General features: G+C 38.7%; 1 protein-coding gene and 2 pseudogenes across 1 annotated transcript; 2 read left to right on the plus strand and 1 right to left on the minus strand.

Moving 5' to 3' along the window:
• The first annotated feature begins 435 nt into the window (after positions 1 to 435).
• LOC121052200 lies at positions 436 to 6469 on the plus strand. The gene is made up of 9 exons (XM_040516564.1): positions 436 to 497; positions 1049 to 1201; positions 1349 to 1444; positions 3599 to 3712; positions 3863 to 3993; positions 4568 to 4637; positions 5158 to 5328; positions 5413 to 5486; positions 6123 to 6469. Exons 1-6 carry the CDS (start codon positions 489 to 491, stop codon positions 4569 to 4571), a joined length of 507 nt encoding a protein of 168 aa, XP_040372498.1. The 5' UTR covers positions 436 to 488; the 3' UTR covers positions 4572 to 4637; positions 5158 to 5328; positions 5413 to 5486; positions 6123 to 6469.
• A 286-nt stretch (positions 6470 to 6755) lies between these two features.
• The window catches only part of LOC112194328, a 79263-nt pseudogene continuing 61985 nt past the window's right edge, over positions 6756 to 24033 (plus strand).
• LOC112192386 lies at positions 12253 to 13179 on the minus strand (annotated as a pseudogene).

Consider the following 24033-nt stretch of genomic DNA (forward strand, 5'->3'; position numbering starts at 1 on the left):
ATTAATCATGTGAAGTACATTATATAATGAGATATATGCACGGTTATTTTCAATAGGAACTGTTAAGGAACTCATAGAGGACTAATTCATATATGTGATCTCTTATGATTCAGATAGCTATTTTATCCCTTACGCTTTTTGATTAACAAGACATAGTGCTCATATTTAAATGCCAAATATATTTTATGGGCCTAAACTGCTAGTTACTTGGATACATATTTATTTATTGCTTATATGTATATGAGAGAAAGAAACACTTTACTGGATAGGACAACAAGATTACTATGAGTATTTGGGATAGTGACAACCAGAATAGAAGCAGTTCAGGAATATTGAAGATAACGATAATTGTCATAGACGTTCATAAAGTTTTTCTCTTAATGACTTTAGTCATAAGCACATCATAAGGTTATTACCCTTCTGATTATTCTTGCATTTTCTTGTGCAGTTCATCTCCTCTATACATTTTCCAAGGACCGTCTGAGTTTATGCCACCAGTAAGATTTCAATTTACTATTTATTGTTTGAGTTTGTGTGTGTTCTTAGTGAAATTCAAATAAGAACGCATCTGTTCATTTGATTTTTATGTTGAATTTGTTAAGAATAATGAGAGGTGAATATTTGTTCAATAAAAATAACCTAAGCACTTCCAATATTGAAGGACGGGATATATTTGCATTTATGAGATGAGTTTCCCAAGAACCTCCACTGCTTTCTTATCTGTGATGACACTACGGTTACTTTTTCAACAATATGTTAGCGAGATAAATTCAGAATTTTGCACTTACAAAGTCTTCGAATCATCCATCACGGAAATATATCTACATGAAGGTTCAAAGCATAGCATAGACGCATAAATATATTTACATATGCATTAAGTTCTTGATTTCAAAAGATGTAATGAAAGTGACATTAAAGAAATTAGCTGAATTATGGTTATCAATGATGGCACTCCATTTCTTTGAATGGAATCTTAGCCTGCCTCACTTGCTTTCTGTACCGATGTGTCAAAGGGATGATTGCTTATCGTTTGGTTATATCTATGTAGGAAAAAGGCTTGAAAAGTTTTTTAAGAGAGTACAAGATGCGTGAAGATATTTTAGATCAGCAGGCATCACTTCAGCGAGCTAGACTTGAAGCTTCTCTTGCTGATGGCATCTCTTGGGGTATGGCAGAGGATGCCATTATAGAAGAAGCTGAGGTATGTGTCAATATTGCATTGCTCAATAGAATTCTTCCCAAACTGCCTTTTATATTCTGCTATTTTTCTAAGTATGACCTTTTTCTTTCTTTTCTTTTGATGAATTGAAAGAAGATGATTCTACTTACATGTGGTTTTGGACTTAAGGATGATGGTGAGGAAGTAACTTGGCAAACATACAAAGGACAGCTTTCGGAAAAGCAGATAAAAACCCGTGATAAAATAACTAAAAGAATGGAAAAGGTAAGTGGTCTTCAACTATCCTGGTTTCTTATTATCTTTCTTGTACGTTGGATCCTTTTCTGCCAATTGGATAAACTCTTTAGGTATTGTTTGGCTCCAGTTTTGTTGCAGTTGGTCAACAGTCTCTTTTCTGCGCGGGCGTGCCAGCACCGTTCGGGTGCGGTCGTTGGGGGTGTCCCTTGACCTGACTTCTTTCAAGCAATTGTGGACGAGGAGAGCACCAACCTCGTCGTGGGATTCTTTGTGCCTCGTGGTGAGGACTTTTGCTGAGCTTCTTCTTGTTCACACAATCGATACTCAATATTGCAGATTGAGCAGAGCGAAATCACCGGGAAGTATTGAGATCTTGCTAAAGCGTGACTTTAGCTTGGCTGGGTTGCTAGGGCGTTACCCTTGCTTGGCTGGGTCCGTAACCGTTGTGGTCGCGGCACTACCGTCGGCTCCCGAGGAGACTAGGACCGAAGTATGTTGACAGAGGGTTTGGTGGCACTGAAAGTCGGCTTCTGAGAAGACTAGGACTAGGAGTGTGATCACCGCTAAGAGAAAGAGAAGGAGAGGAGTTGCTCTTAGAGAGAACTTAGATCATCTTAGAGATGTTTTGATGTTGTGAATGTGTGTCTTAGAATGAGAGGAGAAAGTGTTTATATAGGGAAGAAAAAGAAGAGTGAAATGATGAGTGGAAGAAAAATAATGAAAGTGGAGTATGAAAGTGATTTGTAAAATATGGAAAAGATAGAGAAATGATGAAATGAAAGCAAAGCATGAAGGTGCAGAAACATGGAAGTGACGATGATCTATTAAAGAGATTGTAGAAGAAAAATATATCCAAGGAAAAAGAGAAAAGCATCTAGCTTTCTTCATGTGGGTAGGAAACATGAACATGTGAATATTGAGCTGGTTTTAGGTCAGTTTCTGCCCCTTTATTCCTTCAATTATTTCTCTAACAAGACTTCATAATGAGCCTTCGACTTCTTCATAAAAAATGTTCCATTATGAGTGTAGATCATCCTGACAAATTTTCAGAGATTTTTTCCATGTGGTTGGGCCGAAAATGCTGCTGGACCTCTTACAGGTCCAGTTTTCCAGTTTTGCTTCTGTAGAAAATTGGACTGATTGTTTGAAGGCCTTCCACTCAAAAATATCTCTGGCACTCTTCATAAGAAATTATCGTTGGGATGTCTAGTATTAATCTGGAAAGTTTTAGCTCATTTAGATTTCATTTGGTTAGTCTGCCTCCCCTCCTTCCTTGTTTAGCTCAGTTTCTCCTAGCCGAAGTAGGAAAATGTGCTAAAGTTGACTTTTCATGCTTCCATGCTTCCATGCTTCCATAGTAGGCTTTATTTAGCCTCTAAATATATATTTCGAGCTTGTCGACAATATATATCTTGAGCCACTGATATTGGCTCAATTTCTCCAAGACGTGCCTTGTCAGGCCAAAATGTTCATTTTGGGTCCAAACAGGTATAGTTCATATATTTATATTAACATGTGTATATTGCTTGGTATTTGAGAAAATCAGTTCCTAAATTGATTTTTAAAAAAGTCACGCACCAGTGTAGTGTAGTGTACCATTGCTTTGGTATTTGAGAAAGCAGTTCCTGAATTGATTTTTAGAAAAGTCATGCGGTGTAGTGTACCTTTTATAATTCTAGCAAAACACTATATCTTCGTGTAATAAAGGAATACAACAGTTGATGCCCTTGCAATATCATGATTCAACAGGGACCTCTTAAATGTTTGAAACTGGTCCCTAATGATTCTAATTAATTAGTTGCTACCATCCATTATTAGGTTGACCGTACCAGCATCAACAAAGGAAAAAGTATGTGAACCTAACAACAATGCATCATAATTAAATCCAGTATCCTGATATTACACTTCAGTCTTCTTGTATTTTGGAAATTATCTCCCTTCTGTACCTGTTCTCATGATATTGTGGTTCATGTTTCTCAGCCTCACTTGGTTACATTCACCTTGTCTTCTTCTAATTGCATCCAGTTCTTTTGTGTTTTTTATTTTTTGTTGTTTTAAATGAGGAAAACAAAGATTTAAAGAACTTTAATGTTGATGATAAAAACTTGTTTATACAGACACTGATGAGTTTTTTTACTTATTATTATAATTTTTCTCATTTCTTCACTGTTTCACTTATAGATTGCTCATATGAAGAAAGAGATAGATGCTATTTGTGCTAAAGACGTCTCTCAAGGTGGATTGACTCAAGGGCAACAAACTCAGATCGTGCAAAATGAACAAAGAACAGAACAGGTAAAAAAATTTCCCCAGAACCTATTTCCTAACCTTGCTTTACTGGTTGTTGAGAAATGGGGAAGATCTGTTGCATCTTCAGTCCCAATATGTGGAGGCAGGATGGTAGTGACCCTTCTGGTTAACAAGTTATTTTTACTTTTCTTACAGATTCTGGAAGAGCTTGAAAATTTGGAAGAGACTCTGAATGAGAGTATTCGAGAAAGTTTACGTGCACGTGTTGGGATGCTATCTCATGGTAAGAAGAAAGGAGCAATTGAAGAAGAAGAAGAACTTTTGAGGTACTTAATTAATGAAAATTACCTATGTAAAAGTATTGCACTTTTAGGTTTGGAAGAGACACTCAAATACTCACTTTTCCAAGATTGGAGTATATAAATTCTACGATTGATCAGCTATTCATGTTAGACTCTGAAACTGTAGTCTTAAATTCCTTATCATAATGGTTAACTCTTAATTTAGCTATGTAAATACTACACATCATTTGCTATGGTAATTACACCGTAAGCTTTTCCTATTCTTTACTTTCTTCTCCACATTTATTTACAGATTGTAAATTTGATATCTGAAAGTTGCTTTGTTGCTTAATCTTTGGATACCATAAGTATAGTCGTAGCTATATATATTGTTTAATTTATTGTTTGGATGATGTAATACGTCATTTAGTTCCTTATGCCAGGAATGCAATATTAATGCATTTGAAGTTGCAGTTTTTGACTTTTGAATAGTGCGTTTTGATTATCCTTTAACAAAATAAGGTGTAGATTATTGTGTTAATGTTATCAATGTCTGATTTGATCTCTATTATTTCCTTGAAGTTTATTTTTAACAAAGTTTCATGTTTATTTTATATAGATGAATGACATGCTTCCAAGCTTGGAAGAACAGGGAGTGTGTCAACTGTACCCAAAAGGCCCAAATATTGGTACGTCTACCTCCAGGCTAGTTTAATCGCTCTCTTTTTCTTTCTTTATTTACTTTGTTTTATTGTTTTGTTTGAGAAGAAAGAATCTTTATTAAGACAAAAGCTTTAGTGTACATGCAGTGAACAACTAGCTCGTTCACACTAGTTTATTGTTTGTGTCCTGTTAAAAAACTACCTTTGATGCGTAGGAACTGATTTGACCATGTTGATTCAATCACCTATATAGCAGTTTCTCCTTAGGGTCAGTGGAATTAGGGTCCAACTTCTGGGGAATGTATGAATTTCTTGAGTACTTGCGGGTATTGCTATAGTCGTTTTGTCTGGTTTAGTTAGAATTTGAGATAATTCTCTGCAAGAAACGAATAGGAAGTTAGGAACTGCAAGTTTGTATGTTGGTGTTTATTCTAGTTTTATATGTCTGTATGTTAGTACTTGATTGTTTTCACCCTTTTTATTTATTATTATTATTTTTTTATGTCTCCCGCTTTTCCATTCTGACAAAAGTTGTACTATGTTTTAGATTTTAAGAAGGAACTAAGGTCCCTTAACAGAGAATTGCAGCAGCACATTTTGGAACTAGCTTGCTGATATTCTTGTGGAGAGACCATCACAATATGCAAGGAGAGTGGAAGAAATATCTCTTATGTTCAAGAACTTGCATCATCTTCTGAACTCATTGCGGCCCCATCAGGTAAGATATATTGGGTCTTATAATATAAGCTATTGGGTTGTTATACGGGACTACTTTCCTTATATTTTTGTCTTTATCATGCAGGCTAGGGCAACACTAGTTCACATTCTAGAACTTCATATAAAACGACGTAAACAAGCTGTGGAGGATGTAAAGAGGTATGCTTTCAACAATTATTGACAAGGTTAATGCTCATTCGACGCTAAAATATTCTACTTGATTTTTAAAACAATTAAAAGATAATTGTTTTGCCAGTTCGAACTTTAAATGAAGGGTATAGCTTCTGTGACCTTTTTAGTAGAGTAAGATATTAAGATTGCCCGAAGTTTTGCAAAGATATGTTTAATCATTCTCTGGTCTTAGTGGTGTTTGATTACCATAAAAATGAAAACTGGAACCTGCCTATTTGTTTCTTGTTTGCTTTAAGGTTCAGTTGTAGCTGGTGGTGTGATAAACCCTTTTGCAAAGACTTACTTTTGTTCCCCACAGTCTGTTTTCAACCTGTTTTACTTCAGAACTTTGCTTATTGATCTCAAGGTGTCATTTGAGTTGGTGCCAACAGGTTGCATGTTTCTTTAACAAACTTTTTTCTTGAAAGTTTTCCTGTCAATATATGGAGCCACCGACAGATTGAAAATTTGTTTGTTGCAATATTGATTTGAATGTTTTCCTGTTGTTTGGAAAGTGATTATAACATCTTTTAAACGACTGGGACTGTGACTGTGCTGTTAACAAACTGCCTTGTGGATTAATGTCACAATTTTTTGTGACCATTGTTTCACTCTCTTGTTTAGGAGGAGAGAAGAAGCACAGGCACTTCTGAAGGAGTCCCTTGAATCGTTGGAGGACACTAGTCCATCTCTTATGTTGAAATTGGGAGGGCTCATATATGTTCCTATTCAATTATCAGAGCCCCTCAGACAGTTTCATCTAATACCTTTAGGGAGGGTCATGGAATCCCACTGGTCAAAGTTTCTCGGACAGACAGTTGTATCTAGTACCGTCATGCTTTTATATCAGAAACTTCTGGTTTTACCTTTCTATACTAGTGTTGAGAGGAAAGTAGTCCATCTAGCTGTTATTGAATGATGGTATCCAAGCATTAATTCAGATGGCATGGATAGATGGAGGATAGATTAGATTCATTTCAAGTGGCATAATAGTATTCTGTTCTATCACTCTAGCTAACTTTTACTCATCTAATATCAATTGCAGTGAATTGTGACAAACTCAACAGATTATTTACACACAACCCTACTGCAAAAATATTTTCATTTTGTGATAACGCAGTATATGTTGGTTTTTGGTATGTTTGATAGACTGTTGACATTAAATGGAGTCCACCTTAATATGGTGGGGTGACATGGTGTAGTCCATTTTGCATCCATTGTAACATTGTAACAGAGACCTAGGTACGTACTCCCTAATCCATCGTCATTGACCGAATCAAGGAAATGGTTGAGGAGAAAGAGGGAATTCCTCCAGCGCAACAAATGTACTTGTTTCTTTTTCTTCTCATTTTCAATCTATCTAAAGTAACAAGTTACTAGTATGTCTGGTTTTGTACTTTTATGAGTTTATCTAGTATGCATTACATATTAATAAATTGAACTCTTAGTTTGGTTGTTTTTCATGCCTTTTATCATCCATGCAAATACTACATTGTTTATGCTTTGCTGCCTATGGAGTTTCTATGAATTGAAAAAGAAGAAAAATGAATAATCTGTTCAAATGAGGCAGTGAGTAAAGCATTGGTTAGTGTTTGGTTGTCTTTCACCTGGAAGCTGTTTCAGCATTGACTCATTCTTTACTTTCGAAAGGCTGTCATGGTTTTCCATAGAACTTAGCTTTGTTCAGCGGCCAAGATTACTTTGTCCACTGTAGGTTGGTCGAGTTGTGGTTGACTTTGCTTCTATTCCTGTTTGGGACTATTAGGTGCTCCGTATGATTTGAATCTTGGGTACCATGTAATTGGTGTATATGCACATTAACTTGACAACTGTTTTGGGATATCACCTGCATGCATTTAATAGCTTTTTTTTTTTTTTTTTTTTTAAAAAAAAAAAAACCCCACCCCATACCATCTTTTGATAACGCAATAGCTTAAGAAGACTTGCAAGAATAAAGTCTTATTAATTAGCATTATTGCTGCGTTATTATTCTTGTCTTTGTTAATAGCTTCACATGTTTATGGTACTGGGCAATTTTCAAGAGATCAGCATCTAATGAGTTTGAAATGTCCGCCGCGCGGGCTGATTTATGCTGTCAAGAGATAGCTTGGAGATGACAAAACTGCAAAAGACTACAACATTGTAGGTGGCTCTGTCCTTTATTTACTGCTTGCACTACATGGTGGTAGTCTATAAATTGTATTATAGTATTGTATCTATTGATCGGTTCGGGCACTCTTTGTGAAGGCTTTATCGAGCCTTGGTACTCTAAAACATTTGAGTTGCATTACATGGCAGAAAACTTGTTCTAAGTGGGTTACTGTGGGCATAAATATTCGTGTTTTACTGTTCTGCTGTGTTATATATGTTCACTGTCAATGCTCTCTTGGTTTTACTGTATACACGTTTAGCTTCAATTGGCAAAAATTGTATCAATCCTGATTACAGTTATTTTCTGCTTGTGGGTGGTCTATAAAACTTTGTGAGTTGTACTCCATATACATTTTAGAAGGGAAACTTCGTGATAATTTCTTCAAAGTACTGTGATGATTCAACCTAGGGACTAGCGAGTACTATCTAAGAAGGGGAACTGTTATCGTACTCGAAAAGTGAATCAACACTTGCCAAGCAGGCTGTTTAGAGTTGAAACCGTGTAATTCTGAATTCCTCATATGGCAAACTGAGATGATTTATAATAATCGAGGCGATTAAAACTACACAGATCTCTTGTTAACTTATGGTTAATAACACTGAAGAGGTATCTTCATGGTTGTGATCTGAAGTCGGCCTCAGATGAGGTTACAACTACCTCTCAACTTTTATTTGGAAAAGTTGAGTGCGGCTCGTTACTTTTACCGAAGAGGGGAAAGACTTCAAGTCAAGCTGGTTGAGTTTCCAGCTGGTCGCAGAAGAGGGGAAAGACTTCAAGTCAAGCTGGCCAACGGACAAATCTCATGAGATTTGTGAGGAAAGCAAAAAAATGACGTAAATGATGGGAAAAGAAAAGCGTGGTTGTACCGCTAACGTGGAATCAGGAATGCAACATAATACTAAATTTCGCAAAGATTTTATATTTAATTACTAAATAAAGAAAATATATACATTGAAACATTAGGTCCTCCTCAGAGACCTCAGGAGGACCGTGGCTTGAGGCGACTGCCTCACTTCACACCCCTTAGGCTAGTACTTGCCGACTTCAACAGGTCTGTTTAGCATGATTTGGTGGAAGAGTCTGCAATGAACCAACAAAATTGTAGACCAAGGGGGGTCCACTGATGTGGCCGTTTCACATCCTCAGGAAATGCTTACTTAATGTTGACTGTGAGATGGACGTCAACTGTAAATTTTCTGGCGTTTAGGTGAAACAAGCTGGGTGTAATGGTAATTTCTGCAGCAAAAAATCTCCATACCCAACTAGTGATCTGCCTCTCACACCTCACAAATATCTGGTATCTGGTCTATATCGAATCTCTGTTTCCCCTTACAGCTGATTAGAAGCACAGAGAGCAAAGCTATCCCGTATTCGAACAGCCATAATTGTGGGTCATTACCGTCGACTCCTTCAATCGCATCGTTGTTATCGGGACTAATCTTCATTTGTGTCATTGAGTTGGATATAGGTTGGAGAAGAGAAGATATAAGGTTTGGCAGTTGTATCGGCAAGGTGATGGTGGCAATGGACACGTAGATCCCGAAAGGCTAACCTGAGTAACAGAGTTAAATTTCGTTGGTACGGGTTCGTCCCAAAATTCTCTAAAGTAATTTACTTTTTGATGTTAGTATTGATTTGAAATGTTGTATTATTGGGATTGCGAAAACGAATACGATTCGGAGGTAGTAAAGTGAAATGTGTGTAACATTAGAAGGAAGTGGATATAACCTTGTTGTTATGTGCACATGTAATTCAGGATTTGATCGATTTAATACTTTGATTTGAACCCCAAAGTTGGAGAAGTGGTCATCGTCTCGGCAACAGTATCCGTAGGCGCAGTAATACTGCCCCTTGTTGTAAGTAATATTAAACAAGATGACAAGTTTAAAGCAGTTGTGGAAACAATTGTTGGGGCAATCCGATTGGACGTCAATGATTTGGTAGTGTCTATATTTCCATTTGGGTAGTGTAATTGTGTTGAATATAGTCCCCCTGTGGTATTGTCAAAGAAATGAAATAGTGGTTTTGTGACATCCAGATGTTGGGATTTATCTGTTGTGCCAATTGTTGGTTTGGGTGCATTTCTAAGGTGGGGAGAGGGTAGGAGGAGGTAATTGTTTGTTATACTTGTTTGTTTATGAAAGTTGATTATAGTTATCTTAACCGGTATTTGTTGTTGGTTGGAGAACAACAAAATAAAGCAAATAGGCATTTGGAAGCAGTGTCATGTTGAAAAAAACCTTTTAGGTTGAGTATTGAAGGTTCAAATAATTTGAAGATGTGTGTCTACGTGTGTGCTGTATGTTATTTCCATATAGCACAGCCGAATTGTATAAGGGTTATTACGGTTGGAATTTGATATTGGACTCATAACTGGGCACAGTTAAACGTTAGATGTAATGTCATCCAAATCCGTATTGTTAGGAGTGATTACAATTAGTTTGAGCTATAGTGAACGTGTAGGTGAATTAGCAGTTGTCGAGATTGAACAAAATGATGACAATGGGCATTGTGGAGATGCAAATAGATGAAAGATATGTTGTTTTTAGAAGTGAATAGCAATATATAATTATGAGCTGGAATGTATGATTAATTTCTTCAAATGATGCATCATGTATTATAGCCGTGTATTCTTTAGTTTATGAAGATGTAGGGAGGTACCCAGACTGCATTTCATTATTGTGTAATAGGAAGATGAGTGATAGCAGGATTTTTATTGACATTAACATATGGTTTATTTTAGTCTGTGGAATAACGGTTTTTTGTAATTATGCAGGGGATCGTTTGGAAGACAAATTTGACGTACTGTAAGAGAAAAGATTGCAGATACACCTGTTAAGCTTGGTGCGTTGTAGAAGCATCCTGAAGTTGTAAGCTATCATATTTAGAATGTGATGAGATTATTAGAATGCGAAAGTAAAAAGGTTAAGTGGTAATTTATTTGTGGGCAACCACATGGAATGTTGTTTGGAGTAAATATAGGAAGGCATAAATTATGGGGGAATCATCATGTGATAAGAACTAAGGAGAGAGTAGGTGTGTAGCTGGGATATTGAGAATCCATATTTTATTTAATCGAGGGGGCGCTCTTGTTATCCCTGAACACGGGTCAGCCTGGGTGAATTGAGCGTAGATCAGTAGTCAAAATATGAAGCATGTGTTGAACTGATATGAAAACGGAAATTTTGCAAAATGTTGAAATATAAAGTGGTTGAATAATTTAGGGGAGAATGGGAATCCAGTGTTGTTGTACATGTGTGAGGGTAATATTTGAGTGGACAATTGAAGTATGTTCGATCTGGCATTTATGTGACAGTAATTAATCTATATGTCAGAAAATAAATTTGTAGGGAAGAATATTGTGTTTATAATATAATTTGTGGTATAGGTTTGGTAATATGAGGTAATGCGTAGTTGGCCATATGTCCAAATCACCTGCATGTTTAGTAAACATGTAAAACTATAAGGTGTAGGTGTATGATTGTGGGTAACAGTTACATGAGATGTCAATTCCGAAGTAATTGATAATATATACATCGTATATGACTATTTGAAAAAAATGTATACAAATTGGTATGTTTGAGGAACTATAAAAGTGACGCAATGAATTTATTTAATTGCAAGTGATTTAGAAGTCGTTGAATATATATAGTTAGTGTACAGAAATATTATATTGTAATGACTTATGAATGTGAATATGGAGATGTATGTTGTAGTCTATACTAAAGGTATGATGTTAATGAATAAAGGTATGATGTGTGGGTAAATGTATGATGTTAACACTACACCAATTTTGTTATCAGACAACGGCAGAAAACCGTTGTGTGATTTGAAGACCCACCGTTGTAGAGTGAGCCGTTGTCTGATGAAAAATTAGACAACGGTGGAACACAGTTGTGTGATAAACACACAGACAACAGGTATGTGTTATAACTGTTGTGTGATAGCTCGGCAGATGGCTCGACAGATGCCAACCGCGCAGCTGCGCAGTAGTTGAGGGGTGTCTTCAGACAACAGTGCTTGTTTTCAAGCTGTTGTATGTTAAGCTTGTCAGACAACATATTTTTATTTTGTGTGTTGTCTGATTGCTCTTCAAACTTCAGTTCTTGGACTATATCTGTTGTCTGATTAACTTTTGGGACAACAGAGTTCAATTGCTTCTGTTGTGTGAGTATAAATTAGAAGACACTAATTTGTTAAAAACCGATGTGTGATATGAATGATTGCAGTGTATTTGCCCCAATTTTGGCCATTCGTGCAATCGCCATTATATCTATTCTGTTGTCTGATCATTTGAACATCCCATTCCTAAATTAAATTGTGCATTCATTTGGTCCATTTACCAAATGAACAGTAGTTCATCAAATGATACACCACACAACATTTGAAGCTGGAAAAAGCACATTGTAAATTATAAGTAGTTCTGCAATGATACACCACAACACGAGTCTCTAAAGAGCATAAGAGAATTAATCCCATTTGTAAGGGAACAAAACCGCACCAGTTCAAGCGTGCAAACCACAACTCTAACATGATGTTTGAATTCTATATCAAAACAAGCATAATCTACTCCTAAGTCACCAGTACTTCACCATGATCTTAACTTGAATACCACAGCACACATATTAAAAGTCCTTGTCTCCTACTGTGCTGTACGAGCCATCTGCTTCAGTTTTGCTTGCAAAACTAACCCAGCTTCATCAGATATGCTTTTCTTCTTAGAAGCAACCTGCATATCAATTTACAATTTCGTAATTAGAAGAAAACAACAACAAAAAAGGAAGAACTAATAAGCAAAGAAAGAGTAGCCCTACTTTAAAGCAGTTTAAGGTATGCATTAGACTCAAGAGGAGCATTTTTGTCCCCCCTTTGATTAAAACATACAAAGAAAACATTACAGCAATCAGCAATCTCCTAAACTCTGGATCAATGGTCACAGAAACACTACTCAATTGCGGCTGCCATAGAGCAGCAAAACAATGAATTTTTGAAGGTAATAGCAAAGTAGCTGAGATATGAAATTGGCATTACGAGTAGCAAACAAGAAACATATTATGCATAAGGAGGTTTTCAATTTCAGGTCTCGTATATGAGCAAGAAAGAAGGAAGACTAATCACCAAACCTAGCAAACGTAAGAAATATTGAAATAGATTCACAAAGAGGAGAACTTTGACCTCAACGAGTTGTTCGAAATTGGACTTGAGGAGATTGATCTTGCGGTCACAGTAGTCTTTGGCGTTCTTCTCGATGAAGTAGCCGGTGCCGACATCGACGAGGACCTGGTCGGGGTCCTAGAGAGTTCCGGGGACGTAAAGGGAGGCGGTAAGAGGGACGAGCATCTTTTTGCCGGTGGGTCGGAGGGAGAGGTCATGGAGGGCGGAGGAGGCGAGCTTGAGGCGGGTGGTGGCGGTGCGCATGTTGTTGAGAGAGTCCTGGAGAAGATTGACCTCCAGATCAGTTTGCTCTTTCACTGCCTTCAACTGCTCCATGCTCAGCTTCTCCATCTCTCCTCTCACGCTCATCGCCATCTTCAGTCGATCTTCAACATGCACATAAGATACTAGCACAAACAAGAATAGATTTTAGTAAAAGCCCAAATGAAAAGGTAGATGAATGCAGATGGCTGGAATATCATGTATGAATGTAAAAGAAATCAACAAATGTAAATCTCCAGGAAAGTTATGTTAAATTCAAAACCATATTAATATTTCTGGAACACATATTATAAATTAAAAGCGTCTTACTTGGTTACAATTTTATCAAACTTATACATTTTACCAAACTTATTTTTCGGATTCAATTTTAGTTATATTGCTATCCATATGGCCAGTGACAAAATTACTAGTGCAGTCTAGTAAATCTACTGAAAATTGAATCAGGCTTATATTAAAGTTCAAACAAATAAGCTCACCAACATCAGGTTCCAATTTTGCACTATTTAAGTTTGACACTAGCTTGCTGATTGAGTCTTTTGTGCCATTCTAGATGAATCAGCAGGGACAAAAGGATCAGAACAAATGAAACCATATTAAAAGGGTTGAATACAAGTTACAAATTCTGCAAAATGAATAAGAAAAATGCACATAAAAAATGCATGATAACTTGAAACAAAATCAGGAGAGCACCATGGTAAAGGTGTGTCACAAGGTGGGAATACGTCCTAAATATAAACATATACATAATAATTTTTTCTGTAAATGCAACAAATTGACTATTACTGACTCTCTCAGCAATTAGGAAACAAATAACTACCTACACTAGGCATGGAAATCATTTCATTTCATAAGGTCAGGTTCTCACAGTGTGTTTCTTTAAACGAGACTGTTATCGACTATGTTTTGAAATATCTACTTGTTCAGTACGTACCATTAAAATTCCACTAAATTAATTACCAAGGCAAAAATCACAGAACGTAAACTTGCTTTTGTGAAACTAAATCAGGCAGCTTTTATACTAAACAAAAAAATTAATCGAAAAATAGAATATTTTTGAAAGATACTATTCTGAGTATCTAAAATAGAGAATGTAAAGCCAATCACATATATCATAATCAAATAATAAACCCAATCAAACCCTAAAGCACAAAAATTCTGAGCAGATAAAACAACTATATACTATAGGTAATGCAGAAAGAGAGACATTGTTGCATAAAAAAAAAAAAAAAAATACTTACACACTTCCAGTTTCCACCAACAAAAAACTGCAAAACAAACACAAGATTTCAATCAGATTTGAAAAATCCAACATTGAAGAATCCGCAACTTCATTGACTGAGAGACTAAAGATCTCTCATAGTAGTTTAAAAAGGATAAAAAGGATAGCCTATGCTGTTCTCTAAAACTTTACCATAGTAGTTTAAAAAGGATAACAATATCTGTTGATAAGGTGAGATGCATTTGTCACCACAGAAGCTGAAAACTCCTCAAAAATGCACCCTTTACACAACTAATGTTAGAGAATCACTCATCTATTGACGACAATCTATTGAATGTGATAACTTAACTCAACCTAGGTGCAATCAATCGTCTTTGATCCTCTTGAGAAGCTTGTTAGCCCAGCGTTTAACGCGTCGCTTCAGGGTATAGCCAACAATGATCCCAGTAACAAAGGAAATTGCACAGAACTTTGAGCATGTCCACAGGGACACCACTCCTCTACAAGCAAACATAAAAAATTTACCAATTCAGTCCAATTGCAGAAATTCAATCCAACTATTGAAGTTCACTTAACCATAACACAAGTTCATATACTAATTCAAGCCTCACCAATACGTGAACAACTCTACTTAAACACAAGCCAAAACAAGTTTGGGAAGCTCAATAGCAAAACCCAGAATCAATTTGCGAAAAAGCGATTAAAGAACCAAACTTTGGTAGCATAATTGTTAGTTAAAGACAAGGCATTATGGACCTACTGCATAAATTGATCAAATATTTCACGAGTTTCACACCAAAGTAACCCAATTCACACATACAATTAGAAATTTATAAACTTTAAAAGGGTAGAGCTAGATGGGTCTGTACCTAACAGGTCTGGCGACTATAATACGAGACTGATCGGACAAAGCGGCAAAGAGGCCCTCAGTAGAACGAGGACCTTCAAAGGAAGAAGAAGAAGAAGATGATGAAGCTTTTTCGGATTGGTGTGGGAGGAGCTGGTACATCATCCCCAGAAAAGTCACGTTCTTTTCTCTCTTGAAAGGCTCGGAATCCATGGTCGGAGATGGAGATCCGAGTCTCTGTTAAACTCCGGTGACTAGAGTGCACAATTTTAAGATCTGCTTATGAATATCAGAACCCTAAATTTTGCATCTCAGTGAATTAAAACAGTAACGAAGAGCGAAAGCTGACAAATCCAAATCAAAATTGAATCAAAACAGTAAAGGAGACGACGAGAACTTACCAAGTTCGAGACAAATCGAATCAAAGGCGTGAATCGAAGTTCGAGATGACGAAATTGTTTAGGGCTCCTGTGTGAATCCAAGTCTAAGGCTGCTCCGATGTGAATCCACGGATTCACAGAGAAATCTCCTTTAGGGCTTCGAAGGGAAATCTCCCATTTAGGGCTTCGAAGGCTTTGCTTCGGAGGCGGTGGATTTAGGGTTTAGGATTGTGGAGTGAGTCGGGGCAGCTGTGGAGTGAGTCAGAGTGAGAGTCGGACAGCGAGGGAGTCAGAGAGAGAGTCGGGGTGAGTTGGGGTCAGCTGTGGGGTTTTGTGGAGTGAATGTCGTGTCGGGTTTAGCTGTGGGCATTAGTTTGGTCTGAATGGATTTTTTCTGAAGTGTTCTAATAGTTTGGTCTGAATAGATCGATGCTATTGTGTAGTTGTCTAGCTCTAGGACACATGGCCACATAAGCCATTAATTTCATCATGCAGGCATCAGACCATGGTTTTCCACATATCTGTTGTCTGAATGCCACTTAAAAATTTTCAGTTTTGCCGCCTCTTGTTGCCTGCTGAGAGGGAATCGAATTACGAAGAGTGGCTACTTGCCTCAATCAGTTTTGCCACTCCAATTACGAAGAGTGGCTACTTGCCTCTTAGAAGGAGATGCTCGTTTCTGGTGGGACTCGATCAAACGTGTCACACTACCTGCCACAATGGAACTCATGGGATGGGCTGCCTTCAAAGAGAAATTTCTGGAAAGATATTTTCCACAAGTTGAGAAAGACAAGAAAGAACTAGAGTTTATTCAACTTACTCAAGGAAAGATGACTGTAATTGAGTATGAGACCAAGTTCACTAAACTTTCTCGTTTTGCTCCACATATGGTGGATACAGATGATAAAAAGGCAAGACGGTTCATTGGAGGACTAAATTCGAACATTCGAAGAATGGTCACTTCACGTGGAATCACGTACGAAGAAGCTGTGGACAAAGCCTTAACTCACGAGGAGGAAAATCAAAAGTGCCGCCTGGAGAAGGAACGAGAGAATAGCTTCCGAGGAAAAAGAAGCCATCCAGTGCCTAACCAGAAAGGTGGACAACCATGGGAGCAGCAAAAACGGAGAGACGCATTTCAAAAGCCAACAACATCAACTCAACAAGGAAAGGAGGTGGCAAGAGGCCCAATTCGTTGTTTCAACTGTGGAGGAACGGGGCACATGTCTAATGCTTGTCCAAAGCCACACCGCCTTCCAGGATCTTGTTTCAATTGTGGCAAGATGGGACACTTCTCAAATCAGTGCGATGCACCTAGGCAAACAAATAATCCACCAACACCTCGTCCCGTCCAACTAAATGCCATAGCTTCTGAGAACATTGTGATGGAAGGTACGCTAATCGTATATAGTACTCATGCTCATATACTATTTGATACTGGCGCATCCGATTCCCTTATATCTGCTGCATTTGTCAAAACTTTGGGGTTGACACCAACTGAACATGACGAAATTTTAACGGTTTCAACACCGTTAGAAAAGTCTGCCACCTTAACCAAAGTATGCAAATCATGTCCTATACATGTTCTAGATACAGAATTTCCCATGGACCTCGTAGTTATAAATTTGGGACGATTTGACCGAATTCTAGGATTTGATTGGTTAAGCAAATATCATGCCCTTATAGGTTGTCATGAGAAAACTATCACCTTCTCGATTCCTGGCCAACCCATTCGAAAAATTCAATGTGACTTGCCCACAGAATTCATACCTTCCAAAATTCTTGCCAATGTCGAATTAAAGAGTTCAAAACCTTTAATAGACCAAATCCCTATGGTAAACTCATTTAAAGATGTTTTCCAAGAAATCACTCATTTACCTCCAAGCCGAGATATTGAATTCAGCATTGACCTCATACCTGAAGCCAGACCAATTTCTGTTACTCCCTATAGAATGGCACCAAAAGAATTACAGGAGTTGCAGACGCAAATCAAAGGATTGCTCGATCTCGGATTTATCCGGCCGAGTGCTTCTAGTTGGGGAGCACCTGTTTTGTTCGTGAAGAAGAAAGATGGGTCTCTCCGACTATGTATCGATTACCGGCAATTGAACAAGGTGACTATCAAGAATAAGTATCCATTGCCGCGAATCGATGATTTGTTTGATCAACTACGAGGAGCTCGAATATTTTCAAAGATTGACTTACGCTCTGGGTACCATCAACTTCTAGTCAAGAAGGATGATATCCATAAAACCGCATTTAACACGCGGTATGGGTAATATGAGTGGTTGGTAATGTCCTTTGGATTAACCAATGCACCAACCATATTCATGGATCTGATGAACCGAGTTTTCAGTCCATTTCTAGATAAATTCATTATCGTCTTCATTGATGATATTTTGATTTATTCTAAAAATGAAGTGGATCATACACAACACTTGGAGACTACCTTACAAGTGCTTAGGGAACATAAGCTGTATGCGAAACTGGAGAAGTGTGATTTCTGGCAACACCAAGTAAAGTTCTTAGGCCACGTAGTCTCTCAAATGGGGATAGCAATGGACCCTGCGAAGATTGAAGTTGTGTTAGAATGGAAAGCTCCCACCACTCCAACGGAAGTACGAAGCTTTCTTGGACTTGCTGGATATTACCGAAGGTTCATAGAAGGTTTTTCAAAACTTGCTCTCCCATTGACGAGGTTGACTCGAAAGAATGTGAAGTACATTTGGGATGATAATTATGAACGAGCATTCCAAAAGCTAAAGGAAAGATTGACGACAGGACCCATTCTCACCATTCCAGAAAGCGGAGTTCCTTTCGTCATATATAGTGATGCATCACATCAAGGACTCGGTTGCGTACTCATGCAAAATGGGAAGGTGGTAGCATATGCATCTCGACAATTGAAGGTGCATGAGAAGAATTATCCAACCCATGATCTCGAGCTAGCAGCTGTGGTTTTTGCTTTGAAAATTTGGAGGCATTATTTGTACGGGGAACGCTTCGATCTTTTCTCTGACCACAAAAGTCTCAAGTACATTTTCTCCCAGAAGGATCTAAACATGCGACAACGAAGATGGATGGAGCTTATCAAGGACTATGACTTCACCTTACAATACCACCCAGGGAAAGCAAATGTAGTGGCTGACGCTTTAAGCCGAAAACCTCAAAGCCACCTTGCTTCAATTATAAGAGATCATTGGAGCATGTGGGGAACTCTAATTGAATGCAATATTACTCCTTCAGTGAACATGAATGGAGTTTTTATTGGAAATCTAGTGGTGCAACCCACCATAATTAGTCAAATCATCCAAGCCCAAGGAAAAGATGAAGAGCTCGTGAAATATGTTCAAGGAATGAAAGAAAAGCACCCTGAAGATTGGAGCACTCAAGCAAGAGAAGGAATGCATTTTAGAGGGAGGCTCTGCGTGCCAAACGTTGCATCATTAAAAGATGATATAATGCAGGAGGCACATCGTTCAAAATTTACAATCCACCCAGGAGGAATGAAGATGTATAAAGATATGAGGAAAAACTATTGGTGGAACAACATGAAGAGAGACATTGCTGCATATGTCTCTATGTGCCTTACATGTCAAATGGTGAAAGCGGAGCACTTGCGGAAGGGAGGATTATTACAACCACTCAAGATTCCAGAATGGAAGTGGGAACACATCACGATGGACTTCATCACTGGATTACCAAAGACACAAAGAGGCAATGATGCAATTTGGGTCATTGTTGATCGCCTTACGAAGTCTGCACATTTCCTACCAATCAAAATGACAGATTCCATTGACGTCTTAAGTAAACTGTACTTGAGAGAAGTTGTGCGACTACACGGAGTTCCTGTTTCAATAGTTTCTGATCGTGATGCCCGATTCACATCAGGATTTTGGGTTAGTCTACAAATGGCAATGAAGACGAAGCTAGACATGAGCACCGCATTCCACTCTCAAACTGATGGGCAAACTGAGAGAGTCAATCAAGTGATAGAAGATATGCTTAGATCATGCATTTTGGATTTCGGAGGAAGTTGGGAGGCTCACTTATATTTGATCGAGTTTGCTTACAACAATAGTTACCACTCAAGCCTAGGGATGGCACCCTTTGAAGCTCTCTATGGACGACCGTGTCGTACTCCAATATGTTGGGCTGAAGTTGGAGAACCCATTCTTCCAGGACCTGATATAGTTAAGCAATCTACAGAGGTAATCACTTCAATTAAGGAGCGCTTGAAGACTGCACAAAGTCGCCAGAAGAGTTATGCTGATCAACATCGGAGAAGTGTAGAATTTCAGGTTGGAGATCGTGTCTTGCTAAAAGTCTCACCGATGAGAGGAGTTATTCGTTTCGGGAGAAAGATTGCCAAGTTGTCACCAAGGTTTATTGGACCTTTCAAGATCATTGAGAAAGTTGGTAATTTAGCTTACCGATTAGATCTACCCCAACACTTATCCAACGTGCATAACGTTTTTCATGTATCCATGCTATGAGAATACAAACCAGACAATTCCCATGTCATTGACCATAGTACCATAGAACTCTCAGAAGATGTTGTTTGGCTCCAATTTTGTTGCAGCTGGTCAACAGTCTCTTTTCTGCGCTGGCGTGCCAGCACCGTTCAGGTGCGGTCGTCGGGGTGTCCCTTGACCTGACTTCTTTCAAGCGATTGTGGACGAGGAAAGCACCAACCTCGTCGAGGGATTCTTTGTGCCTCGTGGGGAGGACTTTTGCTAAGCTTCTTGAAAATCACAATCGATACTCGATGTTGTAAATCGAGCAGAGCGAGAACCACTGGGAAGTGAGGAGAACTTGCTAAAGCGTGACTTTAGCTTGGCTGATTTGCTAGAGCGTTACCCTTGCTTGGCTGGTTCTGTAACCGTTGTGGTCGCGGCACTACCGTCGGCTCCCGAGGAGACTAGGACCGAAGTACGTTGACAGAGGATTTGGTGGCACTGAAAGTCGGCTTCTGGGAAGACTAGGACTAGGAGTGTGATCACCGGTAAGAGAAAGAGAAGGAGAGGAGTTACTCTTAGAGAGGTTGCTCTAGAGAGAACTTAGATCATCTTAGAGATGTTGTTGTTGTGAATGTGTCTTGGTGTTGGTGTTTGGTCGTGGTACTACAATCGGCTCTCGAGGAGACTAGGACCAAAGTACGTTGACAGAGGGTTTGGCGGCACTGAAAGTCGGCTTCTGAGAAGACTAGGACTAGGAGTGTGATCACCGGTAAGAGAAAGAGAAGGAAAGGAGCTGCTCTTAGAGAGGTTGCTCTAGAGAGAACTTAGATCATCTTAGAGATGTTTTGATGTTGTGAATGTGTTGGTGTGGTCGTGGTACTACAATCGGCTCCCGAGGAGACTAGGACCGAAGTACGTTGACAGAGGATTTGGTGGCACTGATAGTCGGCTCTTGAGGAGACTAGGACTTAGAGTGTGATCACCGATAAGAGAAAGAGAAGGAAAGGAGTTGCTCTTAGAGAGGTTGCTCTAGAGAGAACTTAGATCATCTTAGAGATGTTTTGATGTTGTGAATGTGTGTTTTAGAATGAGAGGAGAAGGTGTTTATATAGGGAAGAAAAAGAAGAGTGAAATGATGAGTGGAAGAAAAATAATGAAAGTGGAGTATGAAAGTGATTTGTAAAATATGGAAAAGATAGAGAAATGATGAAATGAAAGCAAAGAATGAAGGTGCAAAAACATGGAAGTGATGATGATCTATTAAAGAGATTGTAGTAGAAAAATATATCCAAGGAAAAAAAGAAAAGCATCTAGCTTTATTCACGTGGGTAGGAAACATGAACATGTGAATATTGAGCTGGTTTTAGGTCAGTTTCTGCCCCTTTATTCCTTCAATTATTTCTCCAACAAGATTTCAGAATGAGCCTTCGACTTCTTCATAAAAAATGTTCCACTATGAGTGTAGATCATCTTGACAAATTTTCAGAGCTTTATTCCATGCGGTTGGGCCGGAAATGCTGCTGGACCTCTTACAGGTCCAGTTTTCCAGTTTTTCTTCTCTAGAAAATTAGACTGATTGTTTGAAGGCCTTCCACTCAAAACTAGCTCTGGAATTCATATGAAATGATCCTTGGGATGTCTAGTATTGATCTGGAAAGTTTTAGCTCATTTAGATTTCATTTGGTTAGTCTGCCGCCCCTCCTTCCTTGCTTAGCTCGGTTTCTCCTAGCCGAAGTAGGAAAATGTGCTAAAGTTGACTTTTCATGCTTCCATGCTTCCACATTTAGCCTCTAAATATATATTTCGAGCTTGTCGACAATATATAGCTTGAGCCACTGACATTGGCTCAATTTATCCAAGACGTGCCTTGTCAGGCCAAAATGTTCATTTTGGGTCCAAACATTGTCCCCCAGACCTCGAAGTCAAAGGTCTTCGTCTTGACTGAAGAGGTCTTGAATCAGCACTGCTTTTATAATGTCGTTGCTCCAAAGCCACTTGTATTGGCTTGACTGAAATTACTTGAACAGTGGCCTCTCTCCCTCTTAATTATATATAGTGAGCATACATATATTAATCGCCAGTCTTCCTTTGCGAGGCCATGTAATTAAAACCACTTCGCTGCCAACAATTCGTAACCTAGCTTTCGCCACAATTATTGGCAAAAATATTGATTTGACCTCCTCCACTGCTAATACCATACTAGGCATATTAAATGTCTCTTGTATATGTGCCCAGACTAATACCAATGGCCTCTTAAGTATATTAGCAAGTTCCAGCCACTATTAGGCAAGAACACAATTTTTTGCATCCTCCGCGACGCACAAATTTGAAACTCTTTTTTTTATTTATTTTTTTTTTAATAAGACATTGTGAATCAAGGTTTAGACATGCGACCCAAGTATAGTCGTCTAGACACAAATTTTCTTTCAAATCCTTTGGGCAACCTTACTGAAATGGCCAAATGGGAGAGGGCGAACAAGAGAGGCAGAATCCATTTTGGCATGAGCTACTCCCACATAGTGGTTTAAACCCATTTGCACGCACTTCTGGATTCAAGAACCTGTCATGAATGTTGTCCCCTTTCTAGACACCATTTCACATAGGCTATACTTACTAAGACGAGAAAGGTCATAAGTGTAAAGACAGTTCAACAAGTGTTAATAAAAGCCTCCCTTAACCTTAAGGGACCTGAACTAGGCACCAATAAGGAGTTTAGGCCAATAGTAACACAAGAGACTTCACCTATTCCGTTATGATTCACAAATGACGAAAATAAAAGTGAAAACTGAAAATTGACAGGAAATTTAAAAACAAAGAAAGAAGTTAGCAGCACTATGTTTGGCTAACCTCCAGAAGACCACGGGGGAGGCCATCTATGCTTCACTCCAAGCTCCGATGTATCAAAATTTGTAGGGTAAAAATTCCTCCTTCTAGAGCTTGTAGGAAAAGAACAAAGATACTTCTCGTTAAAGAATTTGGAGGAATTTGGCTCGTGAGAGAGGTAATCTTGCCCCCCAAGTATCTTTGTTGGTTGACGAGGCATGATCTTCAATTGTAATTTGGTAGATGACGGTGTCCCAAGATCGGCTTTGTCGCCAACTGTCGCCAACTTCTCTTGATCAAAGGGATGATCATGGGTCATATCTTGCCCCCCATGCATCTGATCAGTAGCCACATATTTGGCTTGATCAGTGGAGAAATCAGATATTTGTTCAGAGACAATTGTATTGTCAGAAGAACAATCTTGTTGATGACCTTTTCCATGCACAGCCTCTGTGTAAGGCTGTGACTCACCAGTGAGACCCTTAGGTTGATTGCCACCTATAGGCAAGTTAGTCTCAGAAACGACCTCTTCGCGAGCAGGTTTTTGACGTTCCAATTCGCCTTGCTGCAAATTAGCCAAGCTGGAACCTTCCTCGCGTAAGGTTGTGAACTCAGATGTGATGTTAGCGACATGTTGAGTGGCGTTCTGCTCAATTTTCTGGTCCCAATCGCGAAACCTCTGCTTTGTTTTTGCGATCAAACTGGCCATGTCCCTGGCTCGCTTTTCTTTATGCCTCTCGATGTTGGCCATGATGATCGCGAGCTGTTCCTCAATGCTTGCCCCCTCCGGGATGGGAATAGGCATAAACTCATCATTAATGGCAGTATCGCCAGTGGTGGCAACATTGACCATCATTCACTTTAGAAATTTCTTTTGGTAAAGATTTTCCCCTGGCATCTCAATGATGGCGAACAAATGCAAAAAGACTCTAGTATAGTCCTACTGGGCGTGCCAAAATGTTTGTTTTGAAGCCCGGTGGTTGAATGTGCTTCAAGAGAAAAGCTTCTGATGTGGTCCCACCGGGTGTGCCAAAATGTTTGTTTTGAAGCCCGGTGGTTGAATGTCTTCAAGAGAAAAACTTATGATGTAGTCCCACTGGGCGTGCCAAAATGTTTGGCTCCAATTTTGTTGCAGCTGGTCAACAGTCTCTTTTCTGCGAGGGCGTGCCAGCACCGTTCGGGTGCGGTCGTTGGGGGTGTCCCTTGACCTGACTTCTT

Source organism: Rosa chinensis, chromosome 3 (genome assembly GCF_002994745.2).
Source record: "Rosa chinensis cultivar Old Blush chromosome 3, RchiOBHm-V2, whole genome shotgun sequence".
Lineage (NCBI taxonomy): Eukaryota > Viridiplantae > Streptophyta > Magnoliopsida > Rosales > Rosaceae > Rosa > Rosa chinensis.

Bases quoted from the DNA above. Each gene is read 5' to 3' on its own strand.
- LOC121052200 (XM_040516564.1), top strand. The intron at 1,445-3,598 runs GTAAGTGGTCTT...TTTCACTTATAG, and splicing joins TAACTAAAAGAATGGAAAAG to ATTGCTCATATGAAGAAAGA. The intron at 3,713-3,862 runs GTAAAAAAATTT...CTTTTCTTACAG, and splicing joins ATGAACAAAGAACAGAACAG to ATTCTGGAAGAGCTTGAAAA.